Consider the following 17,258-nt stretch of genomic DNA (forward strand, 5'->3'; position numbering starts at 1 on the left):
CAGTAAAGAGAAATTCATGAGATTAGCGATAGCTGAGTGGTACATTTGTGCGATAAAATAGGAGATTCTTATAATAATTAGGCTCGAATCGAATTAAATTTTTGACTTAAATATCTAAATAATTAAATATTTTTGGAGCATTTTTAATTTCTTTTAGTCCAATTTTACTTCAGGAATTGTCAATTTTACTTACCAAATAAGTAAAGAGTGAACAATATAATGTCTTTGAGATGAAAAGCATTCCAAAAAAAAGCAACGAAATCTGAGTAATTGTTAATATCTAACTTTAGAAAAAGAAAGTAGAGAAATAGAAAACAGTAGTATAAGCATATCATGTGAGTTTCACCGTCGGTTGTCAAAAAAAAGTAAAAAACAGTCAAAAGGATGAACAGTGCCCAAAAGTACTCTTCCACTAAAGAATAATTAGGAAACCGATTTGACGAAAAAATAAAAGCAAAGTAAAAAAGAAAGAAAACAAAAATTGCAAAATCCGTGAAGGCAGTGGCATACACGAAAAAAGAAAGAAATATTGAGGGTGTTTCAGTCAATTAACGTAACAGCACAGTGATTGTATGCACTCCCGGCCAAATAAAAGTCACAGAAGTATTCCTTTCTCTTACTCCGTTGTAACAGTGCAGATAACGGAGCTCCCAGACAAGAGACACCGAAGCGAGCCGTGACTAGTGTTTATCTATCTCTCTTCTCTGAATCATTCCAAAACTGCATAACCAGAAGCTTCTTCGCGCAAAGCAATGACTGTAAATTACTAAATCACAGAAAATCTTATCCATTATCCTCTCAATTTTACGTTTTCTTTCACGTATTTCAGTTCATAGAAAGTTGCATTAACCATTTCTTAAAGCTCTAGTCTGTATCGAAACCCGAAAGCACGGAAATTTGTGTGCTTCGAGTTTGAAAAACTCGTACGTTTGTATAAATCGCGTGTACAGCGTTAGTGTGAATATATGCATGGAGATATGCGCACCTTTTTTTTTCTCCTTATATTAATTTTTTTTTTCTGTGTTACTGGTGAATTGAATTGCATTATAGGATTAGCTTGGAAGGAATGCTGAAAGGACCACGGGATTGCGGTGGAGTACAGTGAGGTGACGGCGTCACCGTTAATTCAGGTAATGTTGTTGCACTTTTAATGGAGTTCTACTAAAAATATGTTGATTTCTTTTCCATTTTGTTATCCTCGTAGTTTCTTAATATTCAAAAGACGAGTCAAACGACATATTTCCTTTTTATTTGCTCTTTTATTGCCTTTATTATTTTTGTCGAAAAAGAAAGTGAAGAGGTATAATAGAATCTTAGAGTATTTTTGATATCTCGTTCCCTCATTCTTTTGAGCTTCCATTGCAGCTCAATACTGGTAGCTGCACTTCCATTGCTGGATCTGTTGCAAGCAATCTTTCTGAGTGCATTTTGACCACATATCGGTGCTATTGAGTGTACTTTGATGGTACTGCCTGTGTGCAAGCTTGAATCTGTTGAATTTTGCAAAACGGATGTTTATAGAAGTCTATATTAAGTCGGCAATGTTGTTCTCTCCGAATTTTACTTAATGATATTGACTTGGAGAAATGTTGGATTTTTGTTAAAAGTATAAGCAGTTCATATTGTTGATCTTATTGTTGATCTGGAGATGTGCTTCTTATTGAGCTGAAAAATTAGAGGGAGTTGAGGGAACAATCCGGGATTTACATATGGCTTCATGGGAACATTTTGGGGAAATCGCAAATGTCGCCCAACTTACTGGCATAGATGCAGTGAGACTAATTGGGATGATTGTGAAAGCTGCTACCACAGCCCGGATGCACAAGAAGAATTGCAGGCAGTTTGCACAGCATCTCAAGTTGATTGGAAATTTATTGGAGCAGCTCAAGATTACTGAACTTAAGAGGTATCCAGAAACCCGAGAGCCATTAGAACAACTTGAAGATGCGTTAAGGAGGTCTTATATATTGGTCAAGAGCTGCCAGGACAGGAGCTATCTTTATCTGTTGGCTATGGGGTGGAACATTGTCTACCAGTTTCGCAGGGCTCAGAATGAGATTGACCAATATTTGAAGATTATTCCACTTATCACTCTAGTGGACAATGCTCGAGTCAGGGTATGGAGACATTGCTCTTTTGTCCATAGTGTTTACCATTCCGCTTTATATGCTTCCATTATCTGTTTGTTTCACTACTCTTCCATCTTAAGATCTATATTTGTTCTTTCTCATTTTTGTTGATGACATGATGGGGATGTAATTGAGTTTGATAAGTTCATGAGTTGAAGTCAGAATAATTGGTCATTATTCAACTCCTCCTCAGGTCATTACCTTGTTTTGATACTCTATTTTTCAGATCCTTCAAAATCCTTGTCTTACCCTTGTCGATCCGAAATGATTTTTGTGTGTGTGTGGAATCCGCACCTGGATTTGGTCAATCTAACTTGGGTGTGTTGACTAAACCTATGGCCAAGTAGTATAGGTAGATTAGGCGTTCGGTTTGATTTTGGGTGTATGTCATATACATATTCCCGCAAGGTACTAGAACACTTTGCTATTATACGAATAACTCATAAAGAAGTATAGGCTGATTTGATATTTGGTATGACTTTGGGTTTATGTCATGTATATATCCGCTTCTCCAAATGCATGACAGATGATGAGCACAGTTGAAGGCATGGGTGTCAAAAGTTCTTTTAACAGCCACCAGCTCTTTAAGTTACTATGAAAAGTATAGAATGTTCGTTGATTCTTGATATGGACAAGATCTTTTCTCAGAATATGAATGAGAGAGCAGGCCCACACACTTTTGGGTATTGAAGCTATTTTGGGTCTATTACAATGAACAATGGTCAGTAATATTGTGTTGCTATTCCATCCATTTTGTAGAATCTCTTTAATCACCCTTGAGGTGAGAGTTTCTTATCAAGTTTGACCAAGAGAAAATTGCACTGGTTATAAGACGGTGCATCGGTTACAATAAGAGCAACCTGCTACTTTACCTAATATTCTTGTTTAATATCTACTCATGCATGATTATAGTTTTATTTGACTGCTATTGCTCACTTGGAAAGAGTTATATACATAAATACATAAACTTTGTGTTCACAGTAACCAATATCTATTCTATCCCAAGTTGATAGATCTTGCTTTCCATATGTTGACAGGAGAGGTTGGACTTTATTGAAAGGGACCAGCATGAATACACATTGGAGGCTGAGGACATGAAGGTGCAAGAAGTTATTATGAAACCAGAGCCTTCTAAAGATGATACCATTATATTAACAAAGAACCTTTCTTGTTCCTACCCAAGAGTACCTATCAATGAGGCAATTAAAAAAGAAAATGAAAAACTCCAACTAGAATTGCAACGCTCACAAGCTAATTTAGATGTAGGTCAGTGTGAATTCATTCAGCATCTTCTGGATGTAACAGAGGTAGTTGCCACTAACTCTCTATCATTGAAGAGTTCACCTAACAAGCCTTCCAAAAAGTTGGATGAAAGTTACTCAAATGTTGATAGTTACACGGAACATTATGATGAAAGTTATGCTAAAAGTGATGAGAAACGGGGAACTTCAAGGTAAGTTTTCTCAAGAGATAATATGATTTTTGCTAAGGTATGGTAGCTAAACTGTAGTCCTCAATTGGAGACTGTATCTCTTAGACTCATAAATCAAGTGCGAGGATATGGTCCATATTGCCTACCGTCAACTGATTCTTTTAAATGCTTAAAAATATTTACAGAAACACTTCATCAGTTTCGTCCAAACATGAACTGCTGTCTTCGAAGGGTTCACATCGATATGAAGAGTGGCATTCGGATCTGCTCGGCTGCTGTTCAGAACCTCTCTTGTGTATGTTTTAGAACTTGCTTTATGTTCTCTATGTGACCTTTCTTGTGATATTTCGTTCTCACTATGCTAAAACGGAAAGTGCAACTGAGTGATGCTTGATCGAAAGCCCTTGATAACAGACATTATCCTGAGAGGCCCCTCTCACTTGTCTTCTGCTAGAATTTGAGATCTGCATCAGCAAATACAGATTATTTTTTAATAAGTTAGAAAATACAGATTATTATAACCAAGCAAATGAAACTTGGCCAATAACTTCTAAATTTATAGCAAGATGACATGCATTTGAAGTAGAATGAGAAGTGTGAGAGTGCCTAGAAAAAGACAGGATACAAGGTTGTCAAACTTATGCATTGCAAGTAGTTACAATAAGCTTACTTAAGCTAAAAGAACGTGAGGATAAGGATAGGGTTTTCCCTTCTGGTTCAGGGTATAATACATTTAATTTGATGTTTATTGCAAACAGAGAGAGAATGAGAATTAGCACGCGATCCTTAAGTGACCTCTATCTTTTGCTACATTGGTTGCATCATTTGACATGGTGCTTTTCCAGTTTCCCTTTTTGACCCCAAAAAGTGGATGAGGTCTACACTTTAATCTCGGTCACTTTGATCCTCTGAATCGCCCTAAAGCTGGAGTGCAAGTACGTGTTCTTTTCTTTCGCGTACAAGCTCTGAATTTGGAGTGTCAAGATTTGACACATTAACTAGTATAATAAATTATTTAGGAATTCCTTCTTTGTTCTTCTTTCTCCAAAACGGAATACCTTCTGTGTTCTATGAACAAAACACTCCTTTCTATAGGTACTCAGAGTTCTGATTCACTGTTGAGTGGTCAATAGCACAAAAATATTTACTCCAAGAGAGAACAAATTAAGTTGGAGTAATAGGTCCAGATATGGATCTTGGTTGTGTCATTCTTGCTCGAAGGAGCTGGACGAGTTCCATTATGATGTGGCTAAAGTAGGACACTGTAGTACATTTACTAATATTTTGGTTATCATTTTGCCTATTATCAGTTCTTTTTTCTATATTACTGTCTAGCAAGCCATTTAACGAAAGATGCTGTCATCTGAAAGATCAGCGAGAACAGATACTGTATCCTGTAGTTGGTGTCTGTATCTGTTGTTCCACATGTGTAATAACCTTAGCTTTCAATGAGAATACTTAAATTAGCTAGATGGATGACTCCATATGTTTTCATATGATACATGGTCATGAAGGGAGGATGATTTGTTACGACACCAAATGCAGAATTATCTGTTTCATCATTGGGACGATTTCATTATATGAGGTTCAATATCAAGATATTCCTATTTAATACTGTGTCTTTTCTGTGCAGGTATTAAAACTGTTTTCTTTCCTTGTGGTACATTTTCTAAAGTTGCCAGTGTTGCTGCAGACAGGCATATATGTAAGTGGCTTTATATTCCATTTAGAACTTTCTGATCTATTAACTGCTCTAGTAATTGTGAGTGATAACGAGTGAAAATTAAGTCATCTTTTTCTTTCATCAGTCTTCTCTCTTTCTTAATTCTTAGAATAAATGAAGAACTGGTTAACAATCACAACAAAAAAAATGAAGAAACTGGTTAAATTAGTTCCTCTTTATTTTTTTTAGATATGTGTAACTCTTTACCATATTTATATTTCTGCAAGTGACTACTTGACTGACGGAAGTACTATGTTTGAGTTGCTAATACACATTGTAAGAGAAACTATATTATGTTTTCTGGTTAATTTTGACATTAGAGTATACTGTTTTATGTCAAGTGTTGCGTCTTTGCTGAAACTTTCAATTTCCGAGTATGATGTAATCTTGGGCCAGGACTATGAAATTATCGTCTGATATTATCAAACTTACGTTTCCTTCATTCATTAGAAAATCTTCTGAACTGGAGATAATCAAACAGAACTAGGTATAAGCAGGCTTGTCAACTCTTTTCAACTTAAGGAGCTTGATGAGCTGTTTATTTGAAGTTTGACTTAAAAAGTCTTCGGACCATCAATGATTGGTCAATCCCTCTTTTCTGACTAGCATTGCCTCCCTTTTTAATTGCATTGATCTTCTAAGAAAATAAAAACTGCAAGGTCAATGCTTGACTATGTCTTGTAAGTTGATTCAGCAAAAAATCTTGAAAATGTTATGCCAACCCTTAAATAGAATTACTCGAGTTAATTCAAATTCTATGGGCATAATTAGATATCTTACTGCTATCTTTGTCAGTTGAAAATACAAGAACCATTTCTTGACTTCTGTATCAATTTTGTAGTTCTGCAACTTTTTTTTTAGCTTATTCATTTTGATACTTTTGAAGCTAACAATATGAACTTTTGAATGTCTGTTATGCAGCTTCAGCGGAAGCTTTTAATGAATTAATGGCTTATTCATTGATACTATCCTGCTGTTGTTACACATGTTGCATCAGAAGGAAGCTTCGGAAAAAGCTAAACATCATGGTAAAAAGATTATGATAAATAAGTACCTTCGTGCATGTTTTGTCAGTAATGCTTCTTTTTTTTGAGATGCAATAAAATGAATACCCTTGAGATCTCACCAGCCATGCTGATTTTCTTTTCTTTTCTTATCAGGGAGGCTTTGTTGATGATTTTCTCTCTCATTTAATGTGCTGTTGCTGTGCTCTTGTCCAAGAATGGCGTGAAGTGGAGATACGTGGGGCTCATGGTATGCTTCACTCGAAAATCCTACTCCCTATTTCATATTTTATGTATGGTGCTTTTCTGTATTAGCAATATTTGGCTGGGAATTGCTTTGTAATTTCTTGACTTGGTTTTTTTTGGACTTCTAGCAGACGTGGATTCCTAGTATAACTCCCTAATTGTGATTGTATTATGGTAAGCTCATTTTCTATTGTGTTACGACATGCAGGTTTAGAGAAGACAAAAGTGAGCCCTCCAACCTCTCAATTCATGGAATCCTGAGAAGCTAAAGTTGGCACTATAGTGTTAAAAATATTAAAAGCATTATACGGAGGTAACGGTTCGTTACTGTTGTCACTTAATACCTGAGAGTATCTTTGCGTGTTCAAATCTTCCTTGCTGTAGAGTTATTCTTTAGCACAGGTTCAGTTTGTAAAAGTGACCCAAAGTTCTTTGTTCATTCGTTTACATATGGTTATACATGCATGTGATGTACGAATCTGTCACTTACTGGTGTACATATACAGGGAATATACATCTGAAAATGGTTTGGGTGTCTGTGCTCTGATATATTTTTATGTAGTCTGGTTTTTGTATGGTACATTGGCACTAGCCTGTTACTGGAGTATTAGTCTCCATGGAGGGATACGTATAGGACGTATTTCTTGTGAAAATAAACACGAATGCCAGGCAGTTGCAGTTTTAATCTTCCTTAGACTATGTGAAGATTTTATTCACCCCCCACCCGCGCCCCGAAAGGCCGTTTTTTTTTCTTGCTTCTTGTTGAAGCATGCAGCATACAACGCCAAATAATACTCCCTCCGTTCCTGTTTATGTGAACTTATTTCCTTTTTGGTCCGTTCCAAAAAGAATGAACCCTTTCTAAATTTGGAAACAATTTAACTTAAACTTACAATTCTACCCTCAATGAGAAGCTTTTATATCCAAACAAATACTCTGGGCCCTTTTTAACTTGTTTAGGACCATAAATTTTAAAAGTCTTCATTTTTTCTTAAACTCCGTGCTCAGTCAAACAGGTTCTTGGAACAGAGGGAGTAGTATTTAAAAAAGTTATAAATCAGGGAGTAAAACAAATGCCAATCGTAATACAACTGCATGTTCAAAAAATGGTATATCCAGCCATTATTTCTGAGACGATGTTATACTTCCCATTAAAGAACCAATCTTTTAATGTTGAAGGCAAATAGAACCGTGCGCGCCTTCTTAGCTCAAATATTGGGGGTGATCCGAGAGATCTCTAGACATTTATTTATCAATTGACTAACTCAGTTGACAGAGATATTTGCTCTTGAGTGTAATCAACCAATTGCAAGAACACGTCTAGCGTTGTTCAGTTCCATATTTTTCCATTTTATGCGGAAACTCAAGTCTTTCAATCCAAATAAACTTTAATTTCATCGACAGAAGCGAGCACGAAAAAAACCACAAAAGAGTTGGTTTAATTTCCAATGATAAGAAAGATTCTTGTTACGCAATAGAGGACGAATGCAATGCAATGCGCATGACTTGATCAAAAGCAAAATTTTATACGTTTAGCATAAAGACAAGTTCAAACCGTATGCAAGATACTTTTCACGTGATAACAAGTTGCAGAATATGACGTTTTCTTTAGTAGCACCCACCACAGAATGTTCGGAATATACATTCTTGTACTAGTTTTTTTTTAATAACTACATGGCTTTAACTTGATATTATAAGTCATTAGCTTTTGGCAGCACAGAAAGTGTATATATACCTGGGCCTTACAATTGAGTTGGTAAACTTAGTTGAAATTTGAATACATATATACTAGTATATATTACACAGGAAGATATGTGGCTTAGTTTACTGGCAGTAGCACTAATAGTTGTAGGATTCACTCATTGGGTGTATAGATGGAGAAATCCCAAATGCAAAGGGTTATTGCCTCCTGGCTCTATGGGTCTGCCCATTATTGGAGAATCCATTGAGTACTTCTCCTCACATCCTTTGGAAGGAATCCCACCTTTTATTCAGGAAAGAACTGCAAGGTTGTTAACCTGAAAATTTTCAAAGGATATTACTTATATAGTCAATGTACTTTAATTCATGAGCAGATGGTCTATCCGAAATAGATTCTCTACCTCCACAAGGTAGGGGTAAGGTCTGCGTACACATTATCCTCCTCAGACCTCACACTGTGGGGTAATGTTGTTGTTGTAGTCAATGTACTTTAACCAAAGGATCCAATTAGTTGTTTATTGTATTTTTAGGTTACCAATCTAGAGAACCTGTTACTATAGAAAATTAGCCGCTGTAATAGGTCATGTTAGTTAACTTGGTGGTGTGAAAAACTGTACATTGTCGGAGCATAGAAGTTAAACTCTTTGAAAAGACAAAACTATATATTCTCGAAAAATTTATTAGTGTTAATCATGGTTTAATTTGAGTACATACTCTTGAACAAACTTTCTTGATTTTGCAGATATGGGAAGCTATTTAAGACTAGTTTAGTTGGGCATCCAGTGGTTGTATCTACTGATCCTGAAGTCAATTACTATGTGTTCCAACAAGAAGAAGTGTTGTTCCAGTGTTGGTATACCAAGAGTGCTATTGAACTCACTGGAAAAGATGGATTTCTTGACAACAAAGGGACTGTTCATAAGTATCTTAGGAACTTAGTTCTCAGCCTAGTTGGCCCTGATAAGCTAAAACATAACCATATATCCGAAATTGACCTAAATATTCGTAAACACTTGCATCGATGGGCTGGCCAGGGCGAGGTTGACGTCAAAGAAGCTTCTGAAATTGTGATAATCTCTTAAGCTTTTAGACAGAACACACTTTTATATATCAAGTTAATGTTTCAACTTTCAACGCACTCTTCTTTTTGCTAATTGTTAATTTTGATATGTATTGATCCAGATGCTAATCACATTTATGGCAGAAAAGATCCTAGGATGTAATGAAGAAAAAGCGTTGGAATTGAGAGAGCAGTACAGAGCTTTCATGGGTGGCTTTGTCTGTTTTCCAATTAATCTCCCTGGTACAGCTTATCATGCCTCTTTACAGGTGAAGTATTTTGTTGTATCAAACCTAATATGACAACCTAAGAAATAGAGGTGTAACATGCTATAATCAGTTCACTTTTTATATTCGGCATGTATATAATTTAAACTCTTTAGCTGATTAGACATTAGTTTATGGCGAATGTTTTCGCAGGGGCGTAAAAATGCCATGAGGATGATCAAAGATATAGTGAAGGAGAGAAAAAAATCAAAGGAAAAACGAAACAAACAAGATTTCTTGGATCACCTCCTTTGTGAAGTAGCCAAAAAAGAAACAATTCTAACAGAGGAAAATGCCCTGAATACTGTCTTTGCAGTCTTGTTTGCTGCTTTTGAAACAACATCTTCTGCCATGGCCTTAGGTCTTAAGTTTCTCAATGATCATCCTCAGGTGTTGCCACAACTTATGGTTCGTTCCTGAAAATCTTTTCTCACCTATTTTACTTCTTCCTTGTCTTTTGTTTCTCATATTTTCTTACACTAAATCTCATATCTCTTTTTCTGCTTGATTTAGGAAGAACACGAGAACATTGTTAAAAACCGAGAGGACAAAGAGGCCGCGATTTCATGGGCAGAATACAAGTCAATGACATTCACACATAAGGTGCATTTACTTTCCATATGGTATTTGTGCTTTTAACTTAATTTAAATGGTTCAAGGTACTTCTTATATAGTGAGTATACTCTAATTTTGGCTTAACAATTTTATAATCCTACCTTTGTTTTGTTGTTACTAAAGATTAAGAACTGAGCTGCAGGTTGTGAATGAAATAGTAAGGCTAGCCAATATTGTGCCAGGAATTTTCAGGAAAGTACTGAAAGATGTGAAAATAAAAGGTAATGAAAATTCATACCATTTCCTAGTCTATTTTGCTTTTAGATGTCTGTATCTATTTATTTATCTGTTTATTCTTTTATTATTTGGTTTGCTTCAAGCTCAAGTCCTTAAATTGTTGCAGGATTTACAATTCCAGCAGGTTGGATATTGGTAGTATGTCCACCATCAGTTCATCTTGATTCAAATAACTATGAGGATCCCCATGTCTTCAATCCATGGCGTTGGATGGCAAGTGACATAATATTTGTATTTCATATGCTCTCCATATCATTTCTTATACTAACATTTTATATATAATGGACTTAAATTCTCTTAAACTATATATGGAAATATATATAATTAGGAGGAAGAACTACATAGTGCATCCAAGAAATTCATGGCATTTGGTGGTGGTCTCAGACTATGTGCTGGTGCTGATCTTGCCAAGCTGCAAATATCAGTTTTTCTCCATTACTTAGTCACCAAGTACAGGTAAAATTTTCGCAGTTTCAAGATAAAACTGTTCAATTGTAAAATGAATTAAGTTACTTTATACTATCATATATTGACAGTGTAAATATTTTTGCACTAGACTATAATAGCATGTCAATTAGCATTGTTGCTAGGTTATCAATTAATGTTTATCGTAAAGATTTACTAGTTTACCTTATAAGTGAATTTATTGCGCAAATATATTTTTACACATTGACAATGCATGCATATAATTTAAACTCTATTACAAAGGAGAAAAAGAGAGAGGTAAAAGTCAGTATCATTTCGTTATTGATTTTTCAGGTGGAGAATGAAAAAAGAAGGGGACATTGTGCGGACACCGGGTCTGTACTTCCTGGAGGGATTACATGTCCACATCTCTGAAAGAAATAAAGAAGATGATAAAAACCAGTGCATTTAATATTTAAATTTAATGTTATAATGGATGTAATATATGCGTGACAAGTTGATCGTATGGGCAACACTTGCTACTCAGAGTTGCTTTGAACTATCGAAACTATAATATACGGGATACTAAGTTATTTGTTTAATTAGTCGTGGAATTTAGAACATTTAAGTTGGGGTTAAAACCTTTTGACAAATTCCTTGTGGCAAAATCCATTCACTTGTTGTTTCACTGAGAAGCTTGATATTCTTGTAAGTTCGAAAGTAATGGAAAATACATAGTGAATTTATGTGATATTGTTCTTTTAGAAATTGATCGCCTAAAATTTGTTCTGCGTGAAATTGGAAACCACCTTGAGATAAAAATGGAACAATCAATCTTGGATGTTTTAATTTTGTGTACACTTATAAGTTGATATCCAAAGTAATTACAAGGAGGCTACAAAAGTAATGGATACCTTGGTGGATACAAGCCAAGCAGCTTTTCTTCCCGGGAGGGTAATAACTGATAACATCTTACTAAGTCATGAATTAATAATAAGGTATGCTAGAAAAGGGATCTCTCCAAGATGCATGCTAAAAATTGATATGCAAAAAACTTATGACTCAGTTGAGTGAGTTTTTCTGGAGCAAATTCTAGTTAGTCTAAATTTCCTGATCTTTTTGTAGAATGGATTATGGAGTGTGTTAGAACTGTTTCTTATTCTGTACTCATTAATGGAAGCCTACTCAATCCTTTGAGGCTAGGAAGGGATTGAGACAAGGAGACCCCCCTTTCTCCTTTTTTATTTGTCATGGCAATAGAATATCTTAGTAGGCTACTCAAGCAATTAGGAAAAATGCCTGATTTCAATTTCCATCCTAAATGTGCTAAAATGAATATGATCCAGTTGGGATTTGTAGATGACTGACGTTGTAACTTCAATACCACACAAGAGGGGGGGGGGGGGGGAGAGGGGGTGATTTGTGTGGTGTCCAATTTTTCGCTTAAACTGATTATGGAAGGACCTGGTTCTTCTAAGTGTTCCTTAACCTACTATTGCTGAAATAGTAAATGCAGAAAGTAAAGAACACAAGTATTTTACGTGGAAAACACCTAGCTCAAAAGGTGAAAAAACCACGATCTACTTCTCAGTAGGATTTTCCCAAACTCTCCACTAAATCAATGAGCCAAAAACTGCATTTACAAAACACTTTTGTAAACTTAGGATTAACTCTAATCTCGTTGTGGCAAACAACCTCTAACTGTTGTGACAACTTCAAGTTGACTCTAACTTGAATACTCTAAGTACCTATTACAATTGCCTCTAGATAAAGCTGAAAGGTACAATATGAAAATACCTACTACAATTGAACTAGAATAAAAGACAGACACTTGGAACTGGTTCTTCTATCTGGTTCATGTAGCTTCAGGTTTGCACACTTGAATCACACACGAACTGCTTGCAGAAAGCCTTGCTATTTTTCTCTCAATTCACGTTTAACTTCTGCCTTTGTGCATTTCTTGTAAAGTTCCTGCAATTTATGGAGTTAGTAGATGAAGAAATAACTAGAGTTCTAATGTTACTCTTCCTTAGTGGAAGAGTTCTAGTTGATCTCAACTTCTAACTCTTTCCCTATCATGGATAGTGTTCTCTTTGATTAAGGATTCCTTCTCTTTATCAATTATGCAACCTTTTCGATCAGGAGATATCAAATTATACCAAGTTAAGCTTATCTCCTTCACGTGTATCTCATATGCTCGAATCTGCCCGTTTCTATGCACACAGGGGATGTACCTGGTTCATGCCTGAGCTTCCGTTGTCAATCTTCAAAACTAACCTTCACTCGGGCCAACAATGACTTGCTCTTATTTTGTAGAGGGGATGTTATGTTTGTTCATCTGCTATTTGATAGGTTTTAAAGTTTTTCTAAGGCCTCTGGTTTGGTTGCAAACTTGAGCAAAAGCTCTGTTTACTGTGGAGGTGGTACACATGAGGTCCAAAATAATATCCAGAATCTCCTGGAATTCAGCAAAGGGGAACTCCCTATTGATACTTAGGGGTCCCTCTAAGCACCAAGAGAGTATCTGTTGTTCAATGCCAGCCTCTTTAGGATAAAATGTTGGAAAAGATTAAATCCTGGACTACTAGATTCTTATCCTATGACGGCATATCCCAATTGATAAAGTCACTATTGTTCTCCATGCAAGTCTCCTGGGCGCAAATTTTCATCTTACCTAAGAAAGTTTTTAAAGTCACTGAAGCTACTTGTAGGAACCAGTGGCTAACAAAACAGTTAAGAAATCTGCATGGGATTCTGTACCAAGAACATCGGCTTCTCATGTCGATCTTCCGTTCGGCCAATTGGACAGCGTCTTCTTCGTTTAGTTTACTATTCAACGTTCCCGAATCCCTAGTTGTACAGGTACAACCCAAAAGCTTCCTCTTTCATATTGATGAAAGCGCTAGGCACCTCTTAACAGTTCAAAGTCCCCTTGGCTTACCCAGCTTTTAAGGTGAGAACAGCGAATTCAATATCAATAGCTGTGGATTCGATTCCTATTCTTATATATGTTCTTTTGGTCTGGTGGTACTGAGTTGTCAAAAAAAGCTTTGTTAGCTTTGGATAGGGTATCTTATCCAAGGTCTGCATGCGGTTTAAATATTCTAGACATTGCAGTTTGGAATAAAGCTGCAATTAGTAAATTGTTGTGCAATATATGCAGGAAAAAAGTGAAGTGGATTCATTGTTACTATGGGAGGAACATGAATATGTTTGAAGATGTCCCAAAGCAAGCATCCTGGATTGTTCAGAAGATTCTGAAATCCACAAAGTACTTTAATGAAGCAGGCTATATATTGAATGAGGTACAGAGTATGGAGAAGTTCTCTACAAAGCAATTCTACTTGAAGTTAAGGGGTACATTCCAGAAAGTAGCATGTAGAAAACTTGTGTGTAACAACCAAGGTCTAGCCAAATGGATTTTCATATTAAGATTGGCCGAACTTGGGAGATTGTATGCAAGAGACATATTATTCAAGTGGGGTGTGACTCAAGATCAATTTTGTCCCTTATGTGAGCAAGACCATGAATGCTTGGCCCATTTGTTCTTTACCTGTGAGACCACTGCACAACTCTGGAAGAAACTGCTCAACTAGATAGGTGTCACTAGAAACCCAATGGCCTGGGAAGATGAACTACAGTGGGCTATGCAACATGCTAGCGGAAGAAGTCCAAGAGCTAAGGTATACAGAATGCTACTAGCGGCTACTGTTTACCATGTGCGGATGGAAATGAATTATAGAGTGTTTCAAGGCAAGCAGTAGAGTATTGAGCTACTGGCTAGACAGATAGTTCAGGAAATCCATTTTAGAGGTTCAATGAAGGTGAAGATTGCAAAGTGGCTGGAGAGTTTACTATTACCCAGCCTAATTACTTTTGTATTGAGATGATCTTTTTGCTATTTTAGTTTCTAAGCTTAGACTGAAGGTTGGGACTTGATGTCCAACATTTAGTGTTTGTGTATCGTACATAACTCCAATTTTGGTAAAAAATTCTAACTAATTACCAAAAAAAATTGTATACACTTTGATCGCTGCCAACTCCGCACCACTAAAAAGTAGCGAGAGAGGGTCGCAATAGCTTTTACCCGATTTGTGGGTCGGGATCGAATCCACGGAGAGCTAGGATCGAAATCGAGTATCTATTTAGCTTAGGATCGCGTATATGTTCTTAATTACACTTCTCATAATTTTTGGGATTTTTCTTTATATTCTACTATGATCAAACTACAAATTATAATTGCAACTAAATTAGACTAAGAGTAAATTGCTACAAGTTGTATCTAATGGTTTAAAAGGCACTAGGGTAGTGACCTTCACCTAGGTGGCTAATTGACGGGTAATTGCATCTAAGGCACGATTGACATGATTGGGGAAATATGTTATAATCGTTGCTCAATACTACCCACTCTACACCTCTCGGTAGAAAGAGTGATTTTGCCCAATTGACTCTCTCGAGTCCAATTGCGTATGCATAATTGCCCAAGCAACCAGGGTTCAAGTCGGGTAATTACTCTCTCGAGGTATAACCCTTTAATTGGGACTATCAAATCTCTTGAGTCCATCCCAATTCCTTGTTGAGTCAATTTCGGAGACTTAGGCTCTCTTTCTCAAGAAGAGCCCAAGTCTACTAAGCACAAACTAGTATTTGCAACCACTAATTCATAAATTGAACCATAAAATTGACCCAAATAACAAACACCCATAATCAATCTAACCTTAAATCACAACACCCATCAATTACCCACACTAGGGTTGAGCCACAACCCTAGCTAATAGGTTTAGCTACTCATGCTTGAAGATAAAATCAGAGATATAGATGAAGACAAAGACATATTAATTAATTACTAAAGTAAATACAAAGTTTCAATGATTAAAACTACGTAAAGATGCCAAAAATGGCTAAGAAATATCGTCTCACGAGCTCAGCTACCGTATTGTAATATCTGATACCCTAAAAATGGAAAAATATTCTATTTATACTAAGCTGGAAAACTGGACAAAAATTTCCCTACGGGGTCAGTGCGGACCGCACAAAATGGTGTGCGGCCGCACTAGGCTCTTGACTCTGAAAAATCAACTCTCTGAACCCAAGCTCCGCGGACCGCACAGAATGGACTGCGGCCGCGGAGGCATCTAGCGCAGTCCGCACAAATACGACCGCGGACCGCACAGGCTTGAACCTTGGCACTTGACATCTCTCTGAAGTTTGCTTCCGCGGACCGCATAAAATGGTGATGCGGCCGCGGTGTCTTCAGTGCGGGCCGCACAATATCTACTGCGGCCGCACTGCTTTGATGCCTTAAAATCCAGTCTCTGAATCTCCCTAGTGCGGACCGCACAAAGTGTAGTGCGGCCGCACTAGGCTTGTTTGTCCTGAGTTGTCTTGTCTTTGATACTTGTGCATGTTTCACTCCTTTTGAGCCGATTTTTGACATCTCGTCACTTTGTTGCTCAAACCTGCAATCAAGCACAACTTATGAGCCTTTTGGGATTATTTTGTAAGAATTGATAATCAAAGCGTAAGCAAGAAGGAGCATGAAACACATCAAAATCCCTAGTTATCACACTTGTTGAACAAGTTGATTGTAGGATTTAACATCTATAACTCGAACTAATTAAATCTTAGTCATCTGAGGCTTATAGTGAAAAATTTAATACAAAATTCAATTTCTAGGTGGCTTTTAAAAAATAATACAAATCATTTATTTGTAGGTTTTTGAGATCCAAAGGGGTAAATTAGTAATTTTCGGAAGGAAGTAGATTGCATATAAAAATGCGACTCTGCTTTAAAAAAAATTAAGTTGCGGATTTTTTGACAGTAGACGCTGATATTCTCTGCTTTAGTAGCCATTTTTTTGTTTTTGCTATTCTAGATTAATAATGTACAATATAGATTATTTTGGTTAAAATAGCACGGTTTAGCTAGTTTTCGGACTGGTCATTCGAAAATAGCCAGCGTTTACCAAGTCAATGAAAAATAGCCACTATTTTGCTGCAACAGAGACAGGTCCAGCATAATATACTAGAGTTCGGTGCACCTGTGTATGAACTTCCAGCATATTATGCTGGAACTTCAGCACACGGAAAGTTCCAGCATAATATACTGGAGATTCGAGCACTTGTGTATGAACTTCCAGCATATTATACTGGACCGGTATACTTTGCTGGAACTCCAGCATATTATGCTGGAGTTCTAGTGTACTTATGCTGGAACTCCATCATATTATGCTGGAGTTCCAACATACTTATCCTGGAACTCCAGTATAATATGCTGGAGTTCAAGTATACTTATGCTGGAACTCCAGCATAATATACTGGCTTATTTTTCCGGGTTTTGAACAGTGTTTTCGCTCAGATTTATCTTTATATGAAAAGTGGCTAAATTTCGATTACATTTGAAACTGAGCTATTTTTGAACGACCACTTGTAAATCTAGAA

The 17,258-nt window shown here is 36.5% G+C and overlaps 2 protein-coding genes across 4 annotated transcripts; both read left to right on the forward strand.

Moving 5' to 3' along the window:
• Positions 1-619: 619 nt before the first annotated feature.
• Positions 620-7,138, forward strand: LOC109244341 (protein MID1-COMPLEMENTING ACTIVITY 1-like). Of its 3 annotated transcripts, none has more exons than XM_019411412.1 (9): positions 620-923; positions 1,051-1,130; positions 1,366-2,117; positions 3,167-3,582; positions 3,747-3,856; positions 5,195-5,266; positions 6,206-6,312; positions 6,445-6,538; positions 6,743-7,138. In XM_019411412.1, the coding sequence occupies exons 3-9, from the start codon at positions 1,710-1,712 to the stop codon at positions 6,793-6,795; spliced, it is 1,260 nt and encodes a 419-aa protein (XP_019266957.1). In that variant the 5' UTR covers positions 620-923; positions 1,051-1,130; positions 1,366-1,709; the 3' UTR covers positions 6,796-7,138. The 3 variants fall into 3 exon arrangements, with proteins under 3 accessions (XP_019266957.1, XP_019266955.1, XP_019266956.1); XM_019411410.1 differs by having other exon boundaries at positions 620-758; XM_019411411.1 differs by having other exon boundaries at positions 620-1,130.
• Positions 7,139-8,196: 1,058 nt separating this feature from the next.
• LOC109244340 (cytochrome P450 87A3-like) lies at positions 8,197-11,569 on the forward strand. The gene is made up of 9 exons (XM_019411409.1): positions 8,197-8,543; positions 8,978-9,302; positions 9,418-9,564; positions 9,715-9,969; positions 10,075-10,164; positions 10,319-10,397; positions 10,520-10,626; positions 10,742-10,869; positions 11,173-11,569. Exons 1-9 carry the CDS (start codon positions 8,347-8,349, stop codon positions 11,288-11,290), a joined length of 1,446 nt encoding a protein of 481 aa, XP_019266954.1. The 5' UTR covers positions 8,197-8,346; the 3' UTR covers positions 11,291-11,569.
• The last annotated feature ends 5,689 nt before the right edge of the window (positions 11,570-17,258 follow it).

The sequence above is a fragment of the Nicotiana attenuata genome, unplaced genomic scaffold (assembly GCF_001879085.1).
Source record: "Nicotiana attenuata strain UT unplaced genomic scaffold, NIATTr2, whole genome shotgun sequence".
Classification (NCBI taxonomy): Eukaryota; Viridiplantae; Streptophyta; class Magnoliopsida; order Solanales; family Solanaceae; genus Nicotiana; species Nicotiana attenuata.

What these genes read in the sequence shown, in the direction of transcription:
- LOC109244341 (XM_019411411.1), top strand. Translation starts at nt 1,710, where the DNA reads ATGGCTTCATGGGAACATTTTGGGGAAATCGCAAATGTCGCCCAACTT. An exon ending in TGGACAATGCTCGAGTCAGG is followed by an intron (nt 2,118 to 3,166) that starts GTATGGAGACAT and finishes ATATGTTGACAG; the next exon opens with GAGAGGTTGGACTTTATTGA. An exon ending in GAGAAACGGGGAACTTCAAG is followed by an intron (nt 3,583 to 3,746) that starts GTAAGTTTTCTC and finishes AAATATTTACAG; the next exon opens with AAACACTTCATCAGTTTCGT.
- LOC109244340 (XM_019411409.1), top strand. Translation starts at nt 8,347, where the DNA reads ATGTGGCTTAGTTTACTGGCAGTAGCACTAATAGTTGTAGGATTCACT. An exon ending in ATTCAGGAAAGAACTGCAAG is followed by an intron (nt 8,544 to 8,977) that starts GTTGTTAACCTG and finishes TTGATTTTGCAG; the next exon opens with ATATGGGAAGCTATTTAAGA. An exon ending in TCAAAGAAGCTTCTGAAATT is followed by an intron (nt 9,303 to 9,417) that starts GTGATAATCTCT and finishes GTATTGATCCAG; the next exon opens with ATGCTAATCACATTTATGGC.